At 46.1% G+C, this 16,590-nt stretch overlaps 7 protein-coding genes across 7 annotated transcripts in view; 1 reads left to right on the top strand and 6 right to left on the bottom strand.

Annotated features, from left to right (window-relative positions):
- PPTG_21010 (hypothetical protein) overlaps positions 1–724 on the bottom strand; it is a gene marked incomplete at both ends in the record, with an annotated part of 2,432 nt that extends 1,708 nt beyond the window's left edge. The window contains 2 exons of the mRNA XM_008894443.1: positions 19–582; positions 663–724. Coding sequence (XP_008892691.1) covers positions 19–582; positions 663–724 — 626 coding nt within the window. The remainder of the gene's footprint in view (positions 1–18; positions 583–662) is intronic.
- A 1,778-nt stretch (positions 725–2,502) lies between these two features.
- PPTG_02960 (hypothetical protein) lies at positions 2,503–2,906 on the bottom strand (the record flags this gene model as incomplete). The annotated part of the gene is made up of 2 exons (XM_008894294.1): positions 2,503–2,518; positions 2,671–2,906. The coding sequence occupies 2 exons, from the start codon at positions 2,904–2,906 to the stop codon at positions 2,503–2,505; spliced, it is 252 nt and encodes an 83-aa protein (XP_008892542.1).
- Positions 2,907–4,534: 1,628 nt separating this feature from the next.
- On the bottom strand, positions 4,535–5,206 carry PPTG_02959 (hypothetical protein; the record flags this gene model as incomplete). Its single annotated transcript, XM_008894293.1, has 1 exon — positions 4,535–5,206. One exon carries the CDS (start codon positions 5,204–5,206, stop codon positions 4,535–4,537), a length of 672 nt encoding a protein of 223 aa, XP_008892541.1.
- Positions 5,207–8,801: 3,595 nt separating this feature from the next.
- On the top strand, positions 8,802–9,050 carry PPTG_21009 (hypothetical protein; the record flags this gene model as incomplete). The annotated part of the gene is made up of 1 exon (XM_008894442.1): positions 8,802–9,050. One exon carries the CDS (start codon positions 8,802–8,804, stop codon positions 9,048–9,050), a length of 249 nt encoding a protein of 82 aa, XP_008892690.1.
- A 3,017-nt stretch (positions 9,051–12,067) lies between these two features.
- Positions 12,068–12,250, bottom strand: PPTG_21008 (hypothetical protein; the record flags this gene model as incomplete). Its single annotated transcript, XM_008894441.1, has 1 exon — positions 12,068–12,250. One exon carries the CDS (start codon positions 12,248–12,250, stop codon positions 12,068–12,070), a length of 183 nt encoding a protein of 60 aa, XP_008892689.1.
- Positions 12,251–13,393: 1,143 nt separating this feature from the next.
- Positions 13,394–13,849, bottom strand: PPTG_21007 (hypothetical protein; the record flags this gene model as incomplete). Its single annotated transcript, XM_008894440.1, has 1 exon — positions 13,394–13,849. The coding sequence occupies one exon, from the start codon at positions 13,847–13,849 to the stop codon at positions 13,394–13,396; it is 456 nt and encodes a 151-aa protein (XP_008892688.1).
- A 651-nt stretch (positions 13,850–14,500) lies between these two features.
- On the bottom strand, positions 14,501–14,788 carry PPTG_21006 (hypothetical protein; the record flags this gene model as incomplete). Its single annotated transcript, XM_008894439.1, has 2 exons — positions 14,501–14,727; positions 14,782–14,788. 2 exons carry the CDS (start codon positions 14,786–14,788, stop codon positions 14,501–14,503), a joined length of 234 nt encoding a protein of 77 aa, XP_008892687.1.
- Between the last annotated feature and the right edge of the window lie 1,802 nt (positions 14,789–16,590).

Genomic DNA, 16,590 nt, shown 5'->3' with positions numbered 1-16,590 from the left:
ACCTTCAGCTTCTCGAACAGCTCCGACAGCGTGATCTGGATCGCTTCAAGGTCCATATGGAACAGATCCTTCCCTGCAAAGGAGCCCGGCGTGATGCCGACACCCTTCAGCAGGCGCAACACAGCCTTCACAGCGTCTAGCTTGTTCGCCGTCGCTGGTGGCGGCGTCACCGGTCCCTTCAACGACCCAGGCGTCCGCAGCTGTAGGATCTTCATCACCGGGTTCTTGACCAGAAATACTTGGAGCTCATTCCGGTTAAAGGCCTCTTCCAGCTGATCGTCAGACCAAGTCACTACGATCTCATCGCGGCTGTCAGAGTTCGAATCTGCTGGGGCCTTGAGCTTCTTCCGCGACGCCTTCGGCTTCTTCTTCCGCAAGGACTTCTGCGTTAGCGGAGCGGTGGTTGGTGGGGTTCCTTCGGTTTTCACCTTAGGTTCCTCACCGGGCGGATCACGATTCACATCGTGATCCGCGGTGCCTTCTGAGAAGGCATAGGGAGGGGGTTCAGGTTTCTCTTCAAGAAGATCTTCCTTTTCGTTTCTGTCGGCAGAGCTCATCCCAGCGCTCTGCCGTCTTCTGACCCTTCATCGTTTAGCAGCGTCGTAGGCGATCCAGCTTCAAATGACGCCTCCATCCTTGATTCCCACTTGATTGGCACTTACTCATCTTTTTGGGACTCACAGTGATATCCCATGCCACCAGAAGATCCAGGCACGCGCACCATTGTGGTGGAGTAGGGGTCGCAAAAGCACGTTGCCATCCACTCTGACACTCAGCGCCTTGGACTGTCGACTAACGGAGGGGGTACTCCGATAACCGTGGGGTTGCTGAGGGCTCACCTTGTGTAGCCGTCGGCGGGGCTGGTTACACTCCTCTGGTGGATTTGATGGGAAGCTTGGCCTGGGCTGGTTCCGTCTTGGCGGGACGCAGGATGGTGGGGTGGCGTAGCGTGGATACTCTTCAGGCTACGCGCCAGGTAGGCCGTCGAACTTGACCGACTTGGGATGTGGTTGTTCCTGTACGGGGGGTTTCTTGTTCCTTTACATGCGAGGCTTGACCGCTTCCTATAGCGGTGGAGTTGAGGGCGAGAGTGGAGACGATCGACCGGCCAAGTTGCAAACTCCGGCGACTGACACATGTTCTTGGTAGAATTACTTGATTACTGTATGGACCAATGTACTTCCCGCTACAGTCTCCGTTCTTGAACCGAAGACACTTGTTCCTCATAAGGTAAATTCCACTCTGTTATTCCTTTAAGTCCTAGCGTTCCAATACCTTCTGCCCATCCTATAGACGCCCTTTCTATCCCCTCTGTAGCCTGGTCGCGTGGTACTTACCATCAGTACAAATCAGTTGATGTGTCCACAGTAGATTGAATCCTTGGAGGTAGATCATGTGTCCAAATGACTGCACTATATCGATCCACTCTGATGATTACGTAATCCTCACGGATGACGACGTAATCACTGACGCACCGTCGTCGACCATGAGTCTCAGGGCTGGATCGGGTCACTTCCCATCAATCAGTTTTCTTATTCGCAAAAGCCAACTGGCGCTTCACCACATGTCCGTGGGCCGTTACGTAAGAAAGCAGGGACGACGGTGCCTTTATCAACACCGTATCGTTGCTAGTTACAGCGTTCGAGATCCTTCTCGGCATGTTCGCCAAACATTTCATCATACGAAGTGGTCCTGGTAGACGTGGACGTCCGCCGCGAATGCAGAACAAAAATAACGTTTTGGCGCGTGCTCTACACTTCTATACGGCTGCCATCGAAATGAAAACTCTGTGTAAAATGTTTGGCATTCCTCCGTCAATATTGAATGTTCAATCTGCGTTGGGGAGACCTTTGAAGGATTTACCACCACTCAAATTCGATGGCCTACAATTACTCGACAGAATGAATTGGCCGCTAAGGTGACCTGTAAAGAACCGCTTGTAAAAGGATGCTTCTGTGTAGCGGACGGCGAAAACTACTCGGTACAGTCTCCAACAACAAGCGATATCCAAAACGAATATTACAACGGTAAAGGTACAGGCCGATCTTGTATTAGTTGAAAATAATATTGACATTTGTTGCATAAATGCAGGTTGACTTCACTCTGTGAAGGTGACTGGTGTTCTCTGGTATGGTTTTGACGGCACGCTAATATGGGGCGCCACAAGCATCCTGGTTCTTGGAATGACGGTGAAATGAGCCGGCGCCTGCAAGATCGGCTCGCTAACACATCTTTGACGATGGAGGGTGGTCGTCGTGCCGCCGATTCCGTCTTTCCTGTAAGCGATGATATGAATGGGAGAATCATTACGACGCTAAACGAGGGAGATCTTGAAAAAGCTAGTCGTGAATGCAGAATTGGTTTGCTTGCAGTGAGCAGCGCCATTACGTCCATCCGTCAAGCCGCAGAGTGGGGCACGGGCGGTGCTTCGAAGTGCTATAGACAACTACCATTACCTTTACCCTTTGATCCTGTAAGGCGAGGTAAGCGTCTAACCAACATCTACCACTTGTACAATCTGCGAGTCCGTATTGCAGGAATAAGTCAAATTAGAAATGTGTACACATCGCAACATGAAATGAATGTATATTGTCCGGATTAACTAAGATGTACTGTAGCGTGTTCTAGTCGAGACATAGTTTCAACAGCTCTCTCTAATGCGACTCGAACCGGGGAGAAGCCACTGGTTCGGCAGGCGAAGTCTGAGACGGCATGACCTCACCGAAGATCTCGACCATGAACAGCATCATCAACTGCTGGTTTTGTGTATCTTGAGCACTTTGACGCTCCGCTATTTGAAATTGGAACTCTCGTTCTTTTTCGGCGCGGACAGCTTCACGCTCTTCTCGCTCCTTACGAAGTTGGTCCTCTCTAGCCGCTTGTCTTTCTTCGATCATCAGCAACATAGCTAGCATAGACTGGTCCGTATTTTTCGGTTCTGGGTCTTTTGACAAAGAATCCAAAACTTTATCGAGCCGGATACGCCTCTGAGCTGTTGGACTCAATATCGGAGGAGCTATTTGAACAGAGCTTGGCTCACGCGTAGAGTCAACAGTGTTGGTGAGGGCAGATAATTCCTGTAAAAATTGGACCACTCTTGAGATTTATAAAAAAAAAAAACGTAGACAGAATCTTGGACGACTGGTAGAAAACATTTTTGTGCCGAGACATATGTTCACAAATACTAATTACGGGTCCGCTGCGGGCCTATGCTAAAACCATTCCCCTAAACGTGGCAAATGCTTAGATACACCAAACGATTTTTGATTATACGTGCTCTCTTTATACACCTAATAGGTCCGCTGCGGACCCACAATCCATCTCAGGTAGTGAAAGGTTAACACTTTTACAGTGACTTTATAGGTTTTGACTATTAACATGGGTTTCTGTTATGATCAGTAAACAGTTTTAGTATTTATAAAATATTAGACTTTTTTTAGCAGGGATTCAAAAAATCTACTTTTAGCATAGGCTATCTAGCACAATCAGGCGAAAAATTGACACTTTTTGGAGGTCAACTATGTTTTGCAACTCTCATTATGATGACTATGTTTTAGCAGCGCTTTATGCTAAAAGATAACAATATTCTAAGAATAGTGGTAATATTTTGGGTCATGATGCACTCGTAGTTTTCGAGTTAGGGCCAGTAAGAAGAAAAAAAAAACGCTTATTCGTACTTGATAGTGGTTAAATCGTACTTAAACACGTGTAATGGCTTGTTTATGTTTTATTTTTGGCTATTGGCAAAGCGAAATTTGCAAAATACAACATTCTGACGACATTGTGTACACCTCCGAAATCCCGCCAAATTGTGCTGTGTTAAATTTTAAACAAATCATAATTTCAATTTGACTTGTAGATTTGGTGGCCGATAAATCGATATTCTCTGGATTCTATATCCAGAGTTTTAGGGGGAGAGTCATTCTGACCCAAAACTTCTTTAAATTCTTATACGCAGAGCCCAAACTAATATTGTCAGCTCAGAACTTAAATATATTGTTACTTGAGAACTTGATATGCCCTGTTATATAAAATCTAGGCTGTACTGTCATACCCAAAATAGTGGGTGCTCGCTGACCAGCATAACGCGTCATTTCAGCTTATATCAAATATGGTACCCAAACTTTACACAAAAAGACTCGCGATGTATATCTGATATCCTTTGCGCAAGTAATGCCACCGTGGTGAATGTTGCTAATGGTAGCCATTAAGTGTGACTAGCCGAAGTAATTTTAATCGGTGTGAATGTTGAGGAGACTTCAGATTGTGCCAGAGCGCACCACCACCAGTAACCCTCTCATGCGACTCGCACAGTTCAGTTGCGTACGTACTGCTAGAATAACGTGTCCGAATATTGGAAAGCGTATTGTGTATTATAATAGTTACCCTCCTGCACAAAGGCAACAGTTATGTAAAATCCAAAGCTTAGTGTACATGTACGATTGTTAAAATTTAAAGTGAAGAACGTGTACGTACACTTATTTTGTAAATCCTACAGTTAAAAACCGCATTCTAAATGTATTACTGCTGCTGGTTACGTAACAAATGCAATATTGGCATTGGGGTTTAGTCGTTTATACTCGACCATGAACTTGGCGTACTGGTAAAAGTCTGGGTGTTTCTCAATAACTTTCAACTTCATATCAGGAGCTTTCTTCATAATATCCACTCGAACATGGGACGGCGTCAATCCAGCATAGAGCCACAACTCGTGTTTCTCCATCTGGGCGGCCGGCTTTGGGATATTTTGCCCTAGTTTGAGTCTCTTGTAATCAACAATGAACTTGAGATACTGGTAGGAGTCCTTGCCTCTCAGAATAGAGCTCAGTGCCTGCCATGGCGTTTTCTTCAGCACATCCACTCGAACCTGGGATGGATTCAATCCAGCATTTAACCACTTTTGGTACTTCTCCAGCTTGGGCATCTCCTTAATAACCTTGGCCCCACCGGTCTCGACAACAGATCCCACCTTTCCGAGTACACCATTGATCATGGGAGAAAACATCCTCTCCTCTGAATCTCCGTCGACGCTGTAGGCCTGAGCGTTGGCTCGTAGGATTCGCTTGGGGTAATCGGGAGTTGAATAGTGAGCCACGAGTGGTGTCTCTTTCTGGGAATTCTTGGTGGCGTCCGTGGCTGCTAAGATGCAGTCTATGCATGCAAGGAGCGCGATTCCAGTGGCCAGCAGGGCACACGTTAGACGCATGCTTGATCTGCTGGACACGACCCAGCGAGCTTGTGAACCGGAGGAAAACTTGCGATCTGAGAGTGCATACATTGCGCAAATTGCCCAATAGTCCTCCTGAAGGCACGCAGTACAAATCCAACAGATACAACCGTACAGTAATCCATTTACGATTTGATCCAAAAGCATATGCAAACCCGCTATCGGTGAGGGCTTACTCGTTGTTAATAATCGACCATGCTAGCGCTTAGTTACTACATGCAAGTTAGTAAGCTGCGATGGCTGTTCGATCGCCATATAAGTAGGAAAGGAGCGCTGCTTGATTCACTGGAATTGATGTATGTCTCTCGGACATCCATCCCCGTAAAGGCAACGCGCACTAATAGCCTGGGTGTTTTCGAAAGATGCCTCGTTTATTGCTCCTTGGGATTCCCGATGGGAAAAAGGTTACTTTTCGTGTACTGACTATCCGGGTCAAATTACCCTCCATTATCTATAACTTGTGCTACTATCAGAGCGGAGCCAACATAGCGGTCTTCACGCTGGTGAAGTATGAGCTCCAAATTAAAGCTCACGAATAGTTGTGATAGATCAAATTTGTGTCGACTACACGTTGACGCCTTTGCGAAATGGAGATAATAAATTACGGGGTCGATTTAGACAAACCCACTTCTCTTTAGCGCACGCTGCATGTCAGGTAACAAGACAACAAGCTACAGACGATCCCCTCGGTAGTAATCCCTAGAATTGGAATACTCCCTCAGCAGCAATAAATTAGTGGTTCGAAGTCAAATATTCCTGTTCTGGATCTTAGCTGTGGAAAAAGTCATAACTGCTTTTCCTGCCAAGTCCATGTCCCAGTGTGGATAAAAGCCGCGGCTTTATTCGACTTTAATCGTTTTATTGGTCAATTTTGCCGATCGGCAAAATTGACTTTACTCGACTTAAGCCAATAAAGCCGCGGCTTTATTCGTCCGTTCCATCCGGTTGGAAGTGTTTGGATCGCACAACGGGCTCAGTTATCCGGACGACCACACCTTACGATTGACGCAGCAGAGCCCGCCAGCAAGGAGCCGCTGCGACGAAAGACTCGCCGCCAAGGACGTCGTGGCTTACACGTTGCTCGTCAATCTCAACGATACATGGACCCCAAAAGCTCGGATGTTTCAGTATGCCCGAGCAGACCGCGTAGGCCAAGATGACCTAGCGCAACAGCGACAGCATTGTCGAGTATAACCGATGCCTCTCGCCGTGACCACGTGCATTTTCGCGACGCCATACTAGCTTCTTCCGCAAGATTGCTTGTGGCCTGTGAAACGTTTGAAAGTATACAGCATGTTTGTAAAGTATACTGGTAATTATCCGAAGCAAGACTATACGTGTGTATAATGACGCTAATTAACGGCTCAAGCCAGCAAATCACGCCGGAAAAATAAAGCCGCGTGTCGCGGCTTTAAACCACACTGCATGTCCCGCCTGATGAAGCATCCATTCGACCACTCTGAAGGAGACTCGAACTTTAGGATCACGGAGAAGCGCTCTGCCTCTACTCAAATTGCCTCCCCCGTGACAGTGACACCCTTCTCTTTACACCAAGCGACCCAACTGGCAAGGAACTTGTCGAGTTTTGGATGGCGCATCGTGTGCCGCAATTTTGTGGCCCCCACTGCTAGACCGGAGGTGACTCCATCTCTTTTCTGTGCATTAATAGATACCATATCATTGCTTGTGGCGGAACCAGAGGAAGATCGAAGATTCTACGAGCCCATGAATCTAGCTCTGTTTGGGACATATTAGGGATATGAACATGGCGCTAGCATATTTGTACAGCAGTCGTTGAGTGTTGGTGAGTGGTAGGTGGACTGGCTGGGCTAGAGAGAAGGGTATCTTAATGTGGCGAGGCAAACTGGCAATAGGAGATCAAAACACGATGAAACGCCAGTAACGAGTCACATCATTCGTCTCTATTAATAAGTTTTGTGAACTGTTCCAAGCTAAAGGTGGTACATTCATGGATAGGAATACCCTTAGACAGGAATAAATTGGGGGCCGAGGTGATCGTCCGTATCAAAGAGTGCCAACCAAATACGTAGGTGTATAAAGTGAGCGCGTATAAGCACACATCAAACGTGTGCCACATTTAGGAGGATGGTTTGGCATAGGAGCGCAGCCGCTGCCAGCGGACCATTATTTGGGAACATCTGTCTCGGGACAAAAACCGTTTCTACCAATCGTTCAAGACTTCGTCTGTTTTATACCAATCGTTCAAGAGTGGTCTTGTTCTTACAGGTCCGCTGCGGACATATACTGTAACAGCACAGGGATTCGCTGGTAGAGAAAGCGTTTAATAAACACCATTTCTGAATCAATTTGAGGATTTCCCAGATCAAAACAAGATAAAAAAAACTATCAAAACAAGAAACTTTACAATAAATTATGCGTTTATCAACCCCATCACCTTTAATTTTATGTGCAGCTGACAGCTGTCAGCTGTACGCATGTCCACTTTTAGGTGCCTCAAATCTTAGTCCCTGATGTACTACAAAAAATTAGAATCTATTAATAATTTTGACAGAACACAATAATTGTGCTTTGCAGATGGAATGTCGATCCGTTTTATGGCCTAAATCGATCGTCGTCGGCGCATAAATCAGGCATATAAACGAGACAGGAAAAGGCAGACCTGGTATAATTATTGGCACGTGTTGCTGCTCCATACTGGGAGCCATATTAAATCCTTTGTAGGGGTTTGAAGGTCCTTATTGAAGGTCTAATAGGGATTACTACTGTACATATACCCAACTTAGCGTCAGCTTGAAAACGCTGCTCCCTTCTCCGTTATGATGATGTTGTTCAGTTTGGAGGACTGGTAGCCTCTTCACTATTGTCTTAAATCCTATCCAAACACCCGCCCAACGTTCTGTGGAACCTACGTGCCAAAGCTTGCCAACACCTCAGTCACTGAGGTGTTGTCAGTGTAACAGTCACATTGCGGCGTTGCCGCACAAGGCACATTTGGCTGTTTTATGAGCCCAGTCTGGAGCAGCAACCACTATCATAATTATATATATCCTCGATTTGTGTTTCAAATGCACACAAGGAGCCGTTTTACAGGATATCGATAAGTTGTAAGTCGACCACGAGCGCTCGATAATCGAGTCGATTTGGCTTGTCCTTCCTCGACTTATTAACCACCCTAGCTAGAACGATCTGTCCCTTTTTATAACATCCTAAACAATACTAGTAAAAACAATGCCCGGACAGCTGATTGGATCAAATTGAGAATTTCCCAGGTCAATACAAAAACAGCTAAAATCAAAACCAGAAAACATTCAATACATTACGCTTGTATCATCCCATCACCTCTGCTTTTTAGTACTGGGTGCTTCCTGAAATCACATTTTATATTTGCGCACATTTGTTTATTTTTTTGGCGCATTTGTCACGCGATTATGCTCGTCGTTGCTGGCTCGACCGAGAAAAATAGTGCGAACAAACACAAATTAAGTTGATAGATTAGGGACAATTGTGGTGCTGAAAACCGATTCACTCTCCAGCCGAAACCCTCTCCTTTCTTATACCAAAGTGTCACTTCGCAACCATCCCTTTCAAGCCGATGTCCGTATCATCAACGCCACCGCCTCCATTGACTCCTCGTGCGCCCCGTCGAGATCGTGTTGCAGCACCAGGTGGACGTGGCGCACGCTTCGGTGCTGACGAGCTGCAGAGCTTCCTTGAAACGCTTGAAGAGCATCTACCACTGGGGCGCGACGAGTGGGAGCTGGTTGTTTCTATCCACATTCGGAGTTTTAGCGCCAACAACCGCACGGTCGACTCTATGCCGCTCCTGCATACCTACTGGTAATCCTACATGCCCAGCAGAGGTGCGAACGGCGAAGCGAGTGCATTTCTTGATGGCTCAGCGGGCAGACATCGGTGAAGGTGACCACATAAGCGAGACAGACATCGGTGCCGTCGCTGGATCAAGCCAGAATCAATCCCAGCAAGTGCCACCGATATCCGGAGCTCCAACGGAGCGTTCGGTAGCCCAATCAGCCTCAGGTCAGCCGGCGACGGCTGGTCTAGGTAATGTTCCAGAGCTTACCAGAGCAACTGGCTCTAGTGTTCCTCGACCTCTCATCAATGGCCACCGGAAAAAAATCTGGTTCAATCCAACTAGACGTGTGCGAAGATTAAACAACACCACTATTGAGAGCAAGATGCACTTCCGATTTCCTCTCTCCTCGTAATTCAGTCTATCTTTTAAACGAGGAAACGCAGCTTGAATAGCTCGCATTCCCCACTCGGCTGACTGGCGTATTGCTGTCACCTCTCTGCCAATAGCGGTTGGCAAAGCAACGTCCTCTCCACTCTTCAGCAGGAAGTCATACGTTCCTATAGAAAATGCAGAATCAACTAAGACCTGTCCTCCCGTAGATTGGTGGAATTGTTCGACCTTGGCATACACATTCCCCCACTCCGTAATTTGAGAATCATGCATACAATCAGGTGCATTGAGCGCACACGCAATGATGAGTCACATTGTTGACGTAGTGGTTATGTGTCCAGCTGTTGTAGACCATGTTCTGAATTTCAGAGTGACCTGAGGCCTGCAAACAAAGCTTGAGACCGTCCATAACAGCGTACACAGAGCTCAACAGTGGATATTTTGCCTCGATCGCATCTTGGAGGCGGCCTATTTCACTTGATGTTGGCAAATTGACTTGAGCTGTGGTGTCGTTTTTCAGAACTAGCACCAACAGGCGTCTGCCGAGGCGAAGAAAGAGAGACATCACTGATGCTGTCACACCAAATACCAGGCTTAAAAATGGCGCTGGTCCAGCTGAGCGCCCCCACGCTAGCATCAACGCCAAGCACTGATCTGCTGTCATCGAGCGCGGTCGTCTAGACCTCGGTGTCGTTTGCTTCAACTTGACAATCGAACCATGAACAGAGTACGGCGAGTATTGGTTGTAGAATTTTCCAAACGTGCCAGTAGATAGCGAAAGCTAGCATTGTGGAACCCAGTCAGTGTGATGAGAGACCGCTGAAACATATGCAGTGGTAGCTAAGCCCCTTTTGCAAAACGATATTGCATTCGACGCTGAGCGGAGGGCCCACGTTGATCTTGCTGCTCGCGTCGCCGTCGTAGCAACAGGGTGGCAAGGCTGAGGGGAGGGGGCAGCATATTTTTTTTAAGTAAAAGGAGTGATCTTCATCACCAATAAAAAGCATTGCCACACGGTCCAGCCGGTAGCCGCATGCTGTTGCTTCACCCCTAACCGCCTACAGTCCCCTGTTTTCACTTAGTCCAGACTTCGTGAACGGCTTTACTATAGCTCTGCAATATTTTAACCTTTACTTTTTTATTCCGAATGATTGTGTAAGATGTCATAGTATAATCAGTCTAGTTGCAACATCAAGTACGTCACAAAATAAGCATCACATAAAATGCTCCGCTGTAGGGTTTCTTTCTGGAATAGTACGCATAAAAATTTTGATTTCAGGAGTCACCACCTATTATGTGCAGAACTGTGCGCTTGTCTACTCTTAGACGGGGCAGTCGAACTACTCTTGTATTTTCTCGATTTGATTCTATTATTAATAATTGTTTCAGTTTTGATCTAGGAAATTTTCAGTTTAACCCAGATATAATGTATACAGCGTATAGTATTTATAAAGAATACATACAGTACGCAGTGTACTGCTGCAGCACAGGACAGCGACGTCGAGAGATGATAATCCGCCCACCTATGCGGGATATATCGTAGACCTGTCAACGTGCGAAGCATAAGCGTAAGGGCAAATTCTACATGATCGATCTACGAGAGATAAAGAAAAAGGGGAGGGAAGGAGTTGGTTGATGAGTGACTAGTAATTTCAGTTTGTAGATTCTATTAGACCAAAAACGATTGATATCTCTATTATGGTACTGCGGAACCTAGAGTGACTTGGAAGTGCCCCGTGCATCTCCAAAATCGCTGAGCACCACAAGAATGTATTGTGGTGGTGGGAGTCTATCCAAACTCGAACATCGCGTCATTGTTCACCCGGCCGGTATGAGAACGGTCGCGCTGACCTCTACTCCCTCAATGAATTATTAGATATCCGTCCTGGAGGCTGTATTTCCCACGTTTGTTATTCTATTTGCATTGATCTCGCTATTGCCGAAGAGTTCGAAAACACACGATAGTGGATATATCGAAGACTACACAGGAACGTGTTAGACCAGATAGCAATTGTCTGTAAATAGCGTGCTGTACTACTTTAATGATCACCAAAACCTCCCACATGCGGACGCGGTGGAAATACAACTATTTTAATAGAGTCTGACTTTTCAGGCTTGATTATAAAAATACGTTATAGCTTGCCTAGCACAATTGGATACAGGTGGTATGTGTTCAAGCTACATCTTCTACCAAATGTTATGAAGCGCACTGTATGTGAATATATATTATTGGCGGCTGTTGGAGGCTAGCATTATAATTCGGGAAACATACATGTTTTCGGTCAGAATTAATCCTGTATCTTGAAACCCCTCAAAAATGAATAGCTATATGGTGAATATTCGAGACGATTTGTTGAGGACGCGAAAGACTCGTTACGTGTGGCAACTAACGATGCAGGATTAATCCTGATATACCATGATTAAATCATGGATGAGACTTTTGTATTGTAATAATTGTACCATAGTCCAGGATTAATCATGCTTATCAGCTCATAAAAAATCCTGGATTGAAGATTTGTCCAAAATTTGAATTCATTGCACAGGATTAATCCTGTTTTTCTACATGTATAAACCCTGGCTTCAAGTTTTTGATACGACTTTCAATGAAAAGCTGCATGCATTGAGTATTACGATGCAAAGCTACCGTGCAAATCTCACTTGTGAGCAATTTGACTAGGCTCTACCTCCTCATCGTCCATGTCCTTGTCTTCGCTCTGTGGGGCAGGAGGTTTTTCCTCTGTCAAATCAGTTGCAGCAGCCTGCGCAGGCAAGGGTCGACCCGTGAGTAGATATATGAACAGCTCAAAGCGACGCCTTGGAAGCAAAGCGTCGTTCATATCCAGGTGCCCGTAAGTAATCTGCCGGATAAATGTCCAGCAAACATAGACACTACTGCTGAACCGTCAAACTGAAGGGGGTTGTTCATTGGAATGGGTTCGAAGTCATTTAGCCTGCAAGCTTCAGTCTAACGGCAACCGCATTCACCGCGTTCTTGTACAAAGTATGATTCAGGGGATCGTAATAGTAGATCCTCGTTGTCTTCACTTTAACAACCACGCAGCACCAGTACAGATTGTCAAAGTTTAGAGGAAGGAACACCGACTCAACTTCCTCTTCTTTCACTTGCCTCAACACGCAGTCGCGGATATCATCGCTCAACACCGTGTCCGCCCCGTTCCACGTGCGTTTCGTTTTGACCTTCGCTGATTAAAATCCTGCAAACCGACATTGGGGATAATCTTGACACAGACGGACGCATAATGCGCGAATAGAGGCGTCCGAGAGCCACGATGGAGGCATTGCTCGGTAGAGTATTGCATATTGGAAGTCCGCGTCGCTTGGGAGCCCATCGATAGACTTGTAGGGGTACGTATCCTTTATAAGTTTAGCAATTCGTTTGCCCAATGCATGGTAGTCTGCAGCCAGAGCCGGGATACCCGTTTCGGTCATCCACTTGTACGTTTCGAGACCTTCTTCGACGGCCTCCTTTAGATTCAGGACTCGCTTTAACGTCTCTATATGCTGGAGAAATTACCCACATCTTTAATGAGCACCGTCTCCTTCTGCTGCGAAGCCGTTTCGTCATCGGTGCCCTGAGCTTGGTTTGCTTGAGAGTATAGTGCTGGATGCCGTGTTTGGGATCGGTAGAACCTTCAGGCATGTCTCCAATAGTTTCGACGGGTAGACGATAAAACGGATCCTGGACCAGTACAGGATTTTTGCTGACCTTCCGTTTTATCTTCTTGTTTTCATGTTCCACATACCGCACAATTAACCCGAAAGCCGGCTTTGCGTTTCTTGAAGGCCAGGTTGATCTCGAGCCAAAGCATTCAACAATCCCTGTAACGTAGCCTGGCCTGCTATCTTCCGTCCGCTTTCAGCAGCTTCATACCACTTCCGACCCTCTTTTTCCACTGCAACTAATTTTTGCTTGTGTGTCCGGGGAGCGCAGACCTTTTTCGCCGTTAGATTCAGTCGAATTACGGACGGATTGCCTTTACTTGGAATTTCGGCGGGTAGATCTGATGTAGCTGCGAGACATTCTTCTTCGTTTTCACTTGAGCTAATATCAAACTCCAGTCAAGCTGCTGCATCAAGAGCCATATCATTGTGTTGAGATTGTTGTGATGTGGACTCGCCCTCACCGTTGTCGCTCTCCACACAATCACCCTCTTTATTTGACGCACATTTCTCCACTGGTTCAAAACAAACTTCAGCATTTCTTCGTCATTTTCGATACCTGCCATTTCATTTGTAATAAGGTGTGTAGCTGGCACAGCTTCACGATAACGTTCCGAATGCGTTCTCAACTTCTCTCGCACAGCTCCTGCGTCCGTTGTGGTGAACTTCTCGTACTTGAACTGCTTGACTTGTTTCAAAGGCCGGTTTGGAGTGGTCCATCTACAAAGAAAGGAAACATACATGATTTTAATCATGAAAATTTACAAGATTTAAATCCTGGGCTTTTACACTACTTGAATCCTGGTTAAATCGTGGACACTTACCTTTCGCCGATACAACTCCATGGGATGAGCGGCCCTGAAACACCCACGTGCTTACGCTACGTAATGGCGTGGCGACATGGTAAACTCATCGACACTGAGAATTCACAGCCAGATCATAGATACGGGACCGTTTGACTCCAACAGCCAACATACCATCACCGCACTATAGGTTTTTTTTAGTCCAGGTGACGTAGGGTACGTTGCAAACGCAGCCGGAGACACCGCGTAAAAGCCCCACGTCTCACCTACAATTCGTGTCGTGGCATATTCAACTGGACGACAATGCAAAACGAGCAATCCGTCAAACGGATATGCTGCCGAGATCGAATCCCTTCGCTGCGTGACTTACGTTTCTTCCATCCATGCGTACAGATGTATGTACGCATGTATGAATCAAATTCTTCAGGAACCAGCTGAGACGAGTTTACACCCTAATTGTTCTTCATCGACCCCCTGTTTCTCTCTGCACGCGAAATTGTCTCCTTTACCAGCAGAACTTTGCAGCTTCCGCTGACAGTACACCGTAAAGTACGCGTGCCACGTGTCCCAGTCGGCATGCCACGAAGAACGGTGCCTCCACAGTCACAGAAACTTCCCCATCGTCATTCCCTCGCCATCATAGTCCACGTCCACGTCCTCGGCATCATTCTCCACATCCACATTGACGCTATCATTCACCACATCCACGTCATCGTCTTCACTCTTCACGTCCAATTCACCCTGGCCTTCCACGTCACACCCAGATCCGGTTTCTTCATCTCTCCGCCCAACCGACTCTTCTTCAGCGCTTGGGGTCTCCGTATCACCAGCTCACATGACGTCTGATAGGCCGGGTCCTCTGCGGCGGGGAGAACCGTTCGGACTGCGCATGTTTCCCGCTTCGTCCTCAACGGTTTCTCACGTCTGGCGGCAAAAAAAGTCAAATGAAAGACAAACTTGTAATGTATCTTGATCGGAAATAGAAGAGAAGATCGGAAATAGCAGAAAATTTTATCTTTCAATCTTGGATTGATCCAGGATTCAAATCATGTATGTTTCCCGAATTATAATTCTGGCCTCCAACGGTTCCCTATATTATTTACTAACTGTGCATCAAACAGATCATGCTCTGTAGGATACTTTCACGGGAGATAATTACATTTTAACTCATTTCGAAAACACCATGCATTAAGGCAGACGTTGCCTCAGTTCTTAACATTCGCTGCAACAATACAGACTGTGTTGTTACGTTTATGCTTCGTTCTTTGACAACCCGGTCTACGAGATACATGTATGCCGCCGAGGTGGGCGGATTTTCTACCCCCAGCGACACGGGAGTGAAGAGAACACAATTACGGGACGGTTACTCCAGTGTAAGCGTCCCGTTATCGGTTCGGTAACGCGACTCACATTTACCTAAAACCATTAGATGCTTTACGCACTTTTTTGGCTAAAGAAACTAATATGAACTGTAGAAAGTAAAACGGATAGAGGTATATTTATTTTTGAAGTTCCAAATTGGAGGAATCTAATTTGATATCAAATTGGAAGGCAATTCTGTTCAGCATTATCCGTTATATTGACTGCAGGGCATCACTCTCATCTGGCGGACAATAATGCCGAACAGTGATCCCTTCCAATTTGAAACATCAGACTTGGAAGGGATAAAAAAACGCGCCTTAAATTTTAATCAGGGTTGGTAGGATACACTTTTTGTCCCCGAAATGGGATATTTACAACTGACCTTTATTTCTTGTCGATCTATCGCTACCACTAGAAGAGCTTGTGAGTCTTCCGCGGTGATCGGAATATGTCAGGATCCTGTTAAGTCGGTGCTCACGATGTAATGCCAAAGTTGTGCCCGGAAGTTGCCTCCCGACCTCTGTCTCCTGTCCCCTAGCAACGAAACCAAAGGAAGCAGCTCGCTAGCCACCGCAATAGTCCGTAGATAGTACTATCCCCACCCTGATTCATTGCTCCTCGATCTCGAAGAGCAGAGACCTCGCGATGCTACGGTCCCTCAAGTCAGCACACCAAAGATAAAAGTTTTAGTCCTGTTTACAGTTACAATGGTTCCAAGGAGCTAGGAAATAATCACCGGGATTAATGGACACCTTTACTACTATTAATAATACATAAGGAATACGGTACTGACCTTGATTGAATTCCAACCAATCACGATAGCCCTACACCAGTTTGATACTCTACCACATTGCCGATCTGTTTACCATACTGTAATTCCGTTGACTACCATACAACAACAATGCCGTCCTTTGCTCTGGAATTTCAAGTAAATGGTAATGGGTGGGCGCCGGATTCGGCAGAAGCGGCGCAGATACACCAAGAGGGGTCCAGTTCGGATCCCAAGTGTAATGGGCTCACTGTGTGTGTGCCCACTACTTCGGCTTACACGTTAGCGCACGTGTATGAGGAAGCGTAGTTTGCTTAACTTATATTAACTATACTTACGTTTCGTAAGTATATATTTACTTAAATAAGTAATCAAAAGCCGATTTACCGTAAAAATGAGAACTGTTATTTATGTTTTATGTTTTGAGTTTGGGTTTCCTCCTAAAGTGATATTCTAAATGAAAGGTATTTGCCAACGAGTGGTTGGCAGAATCCTGCTAAGCTAATTGGTTGAAAGAGATCGCCTTTCAACCAATAGGAAGTCTAAATGCACACAGACCAGT

Source organism: Phytophthora parasitica (genome assembly GCF_000247585.1).
Source record: "Phytophthora parasitica INRA-310 unplaced genomic scaffold supercont2.2, whole genome shotgun sequence".
Classification (NCBI taxonomy): Eukaryota; Oomycota; class Peronosporomycetes; order Peronosporales; family Peronosporaceae; genus Phytophthora; species Phytophthora nicotianae.
Note: the sequence above shows the minus strand (reverse complement) of the source record. Positions and strands in the feature narration are given on the sequence as shown.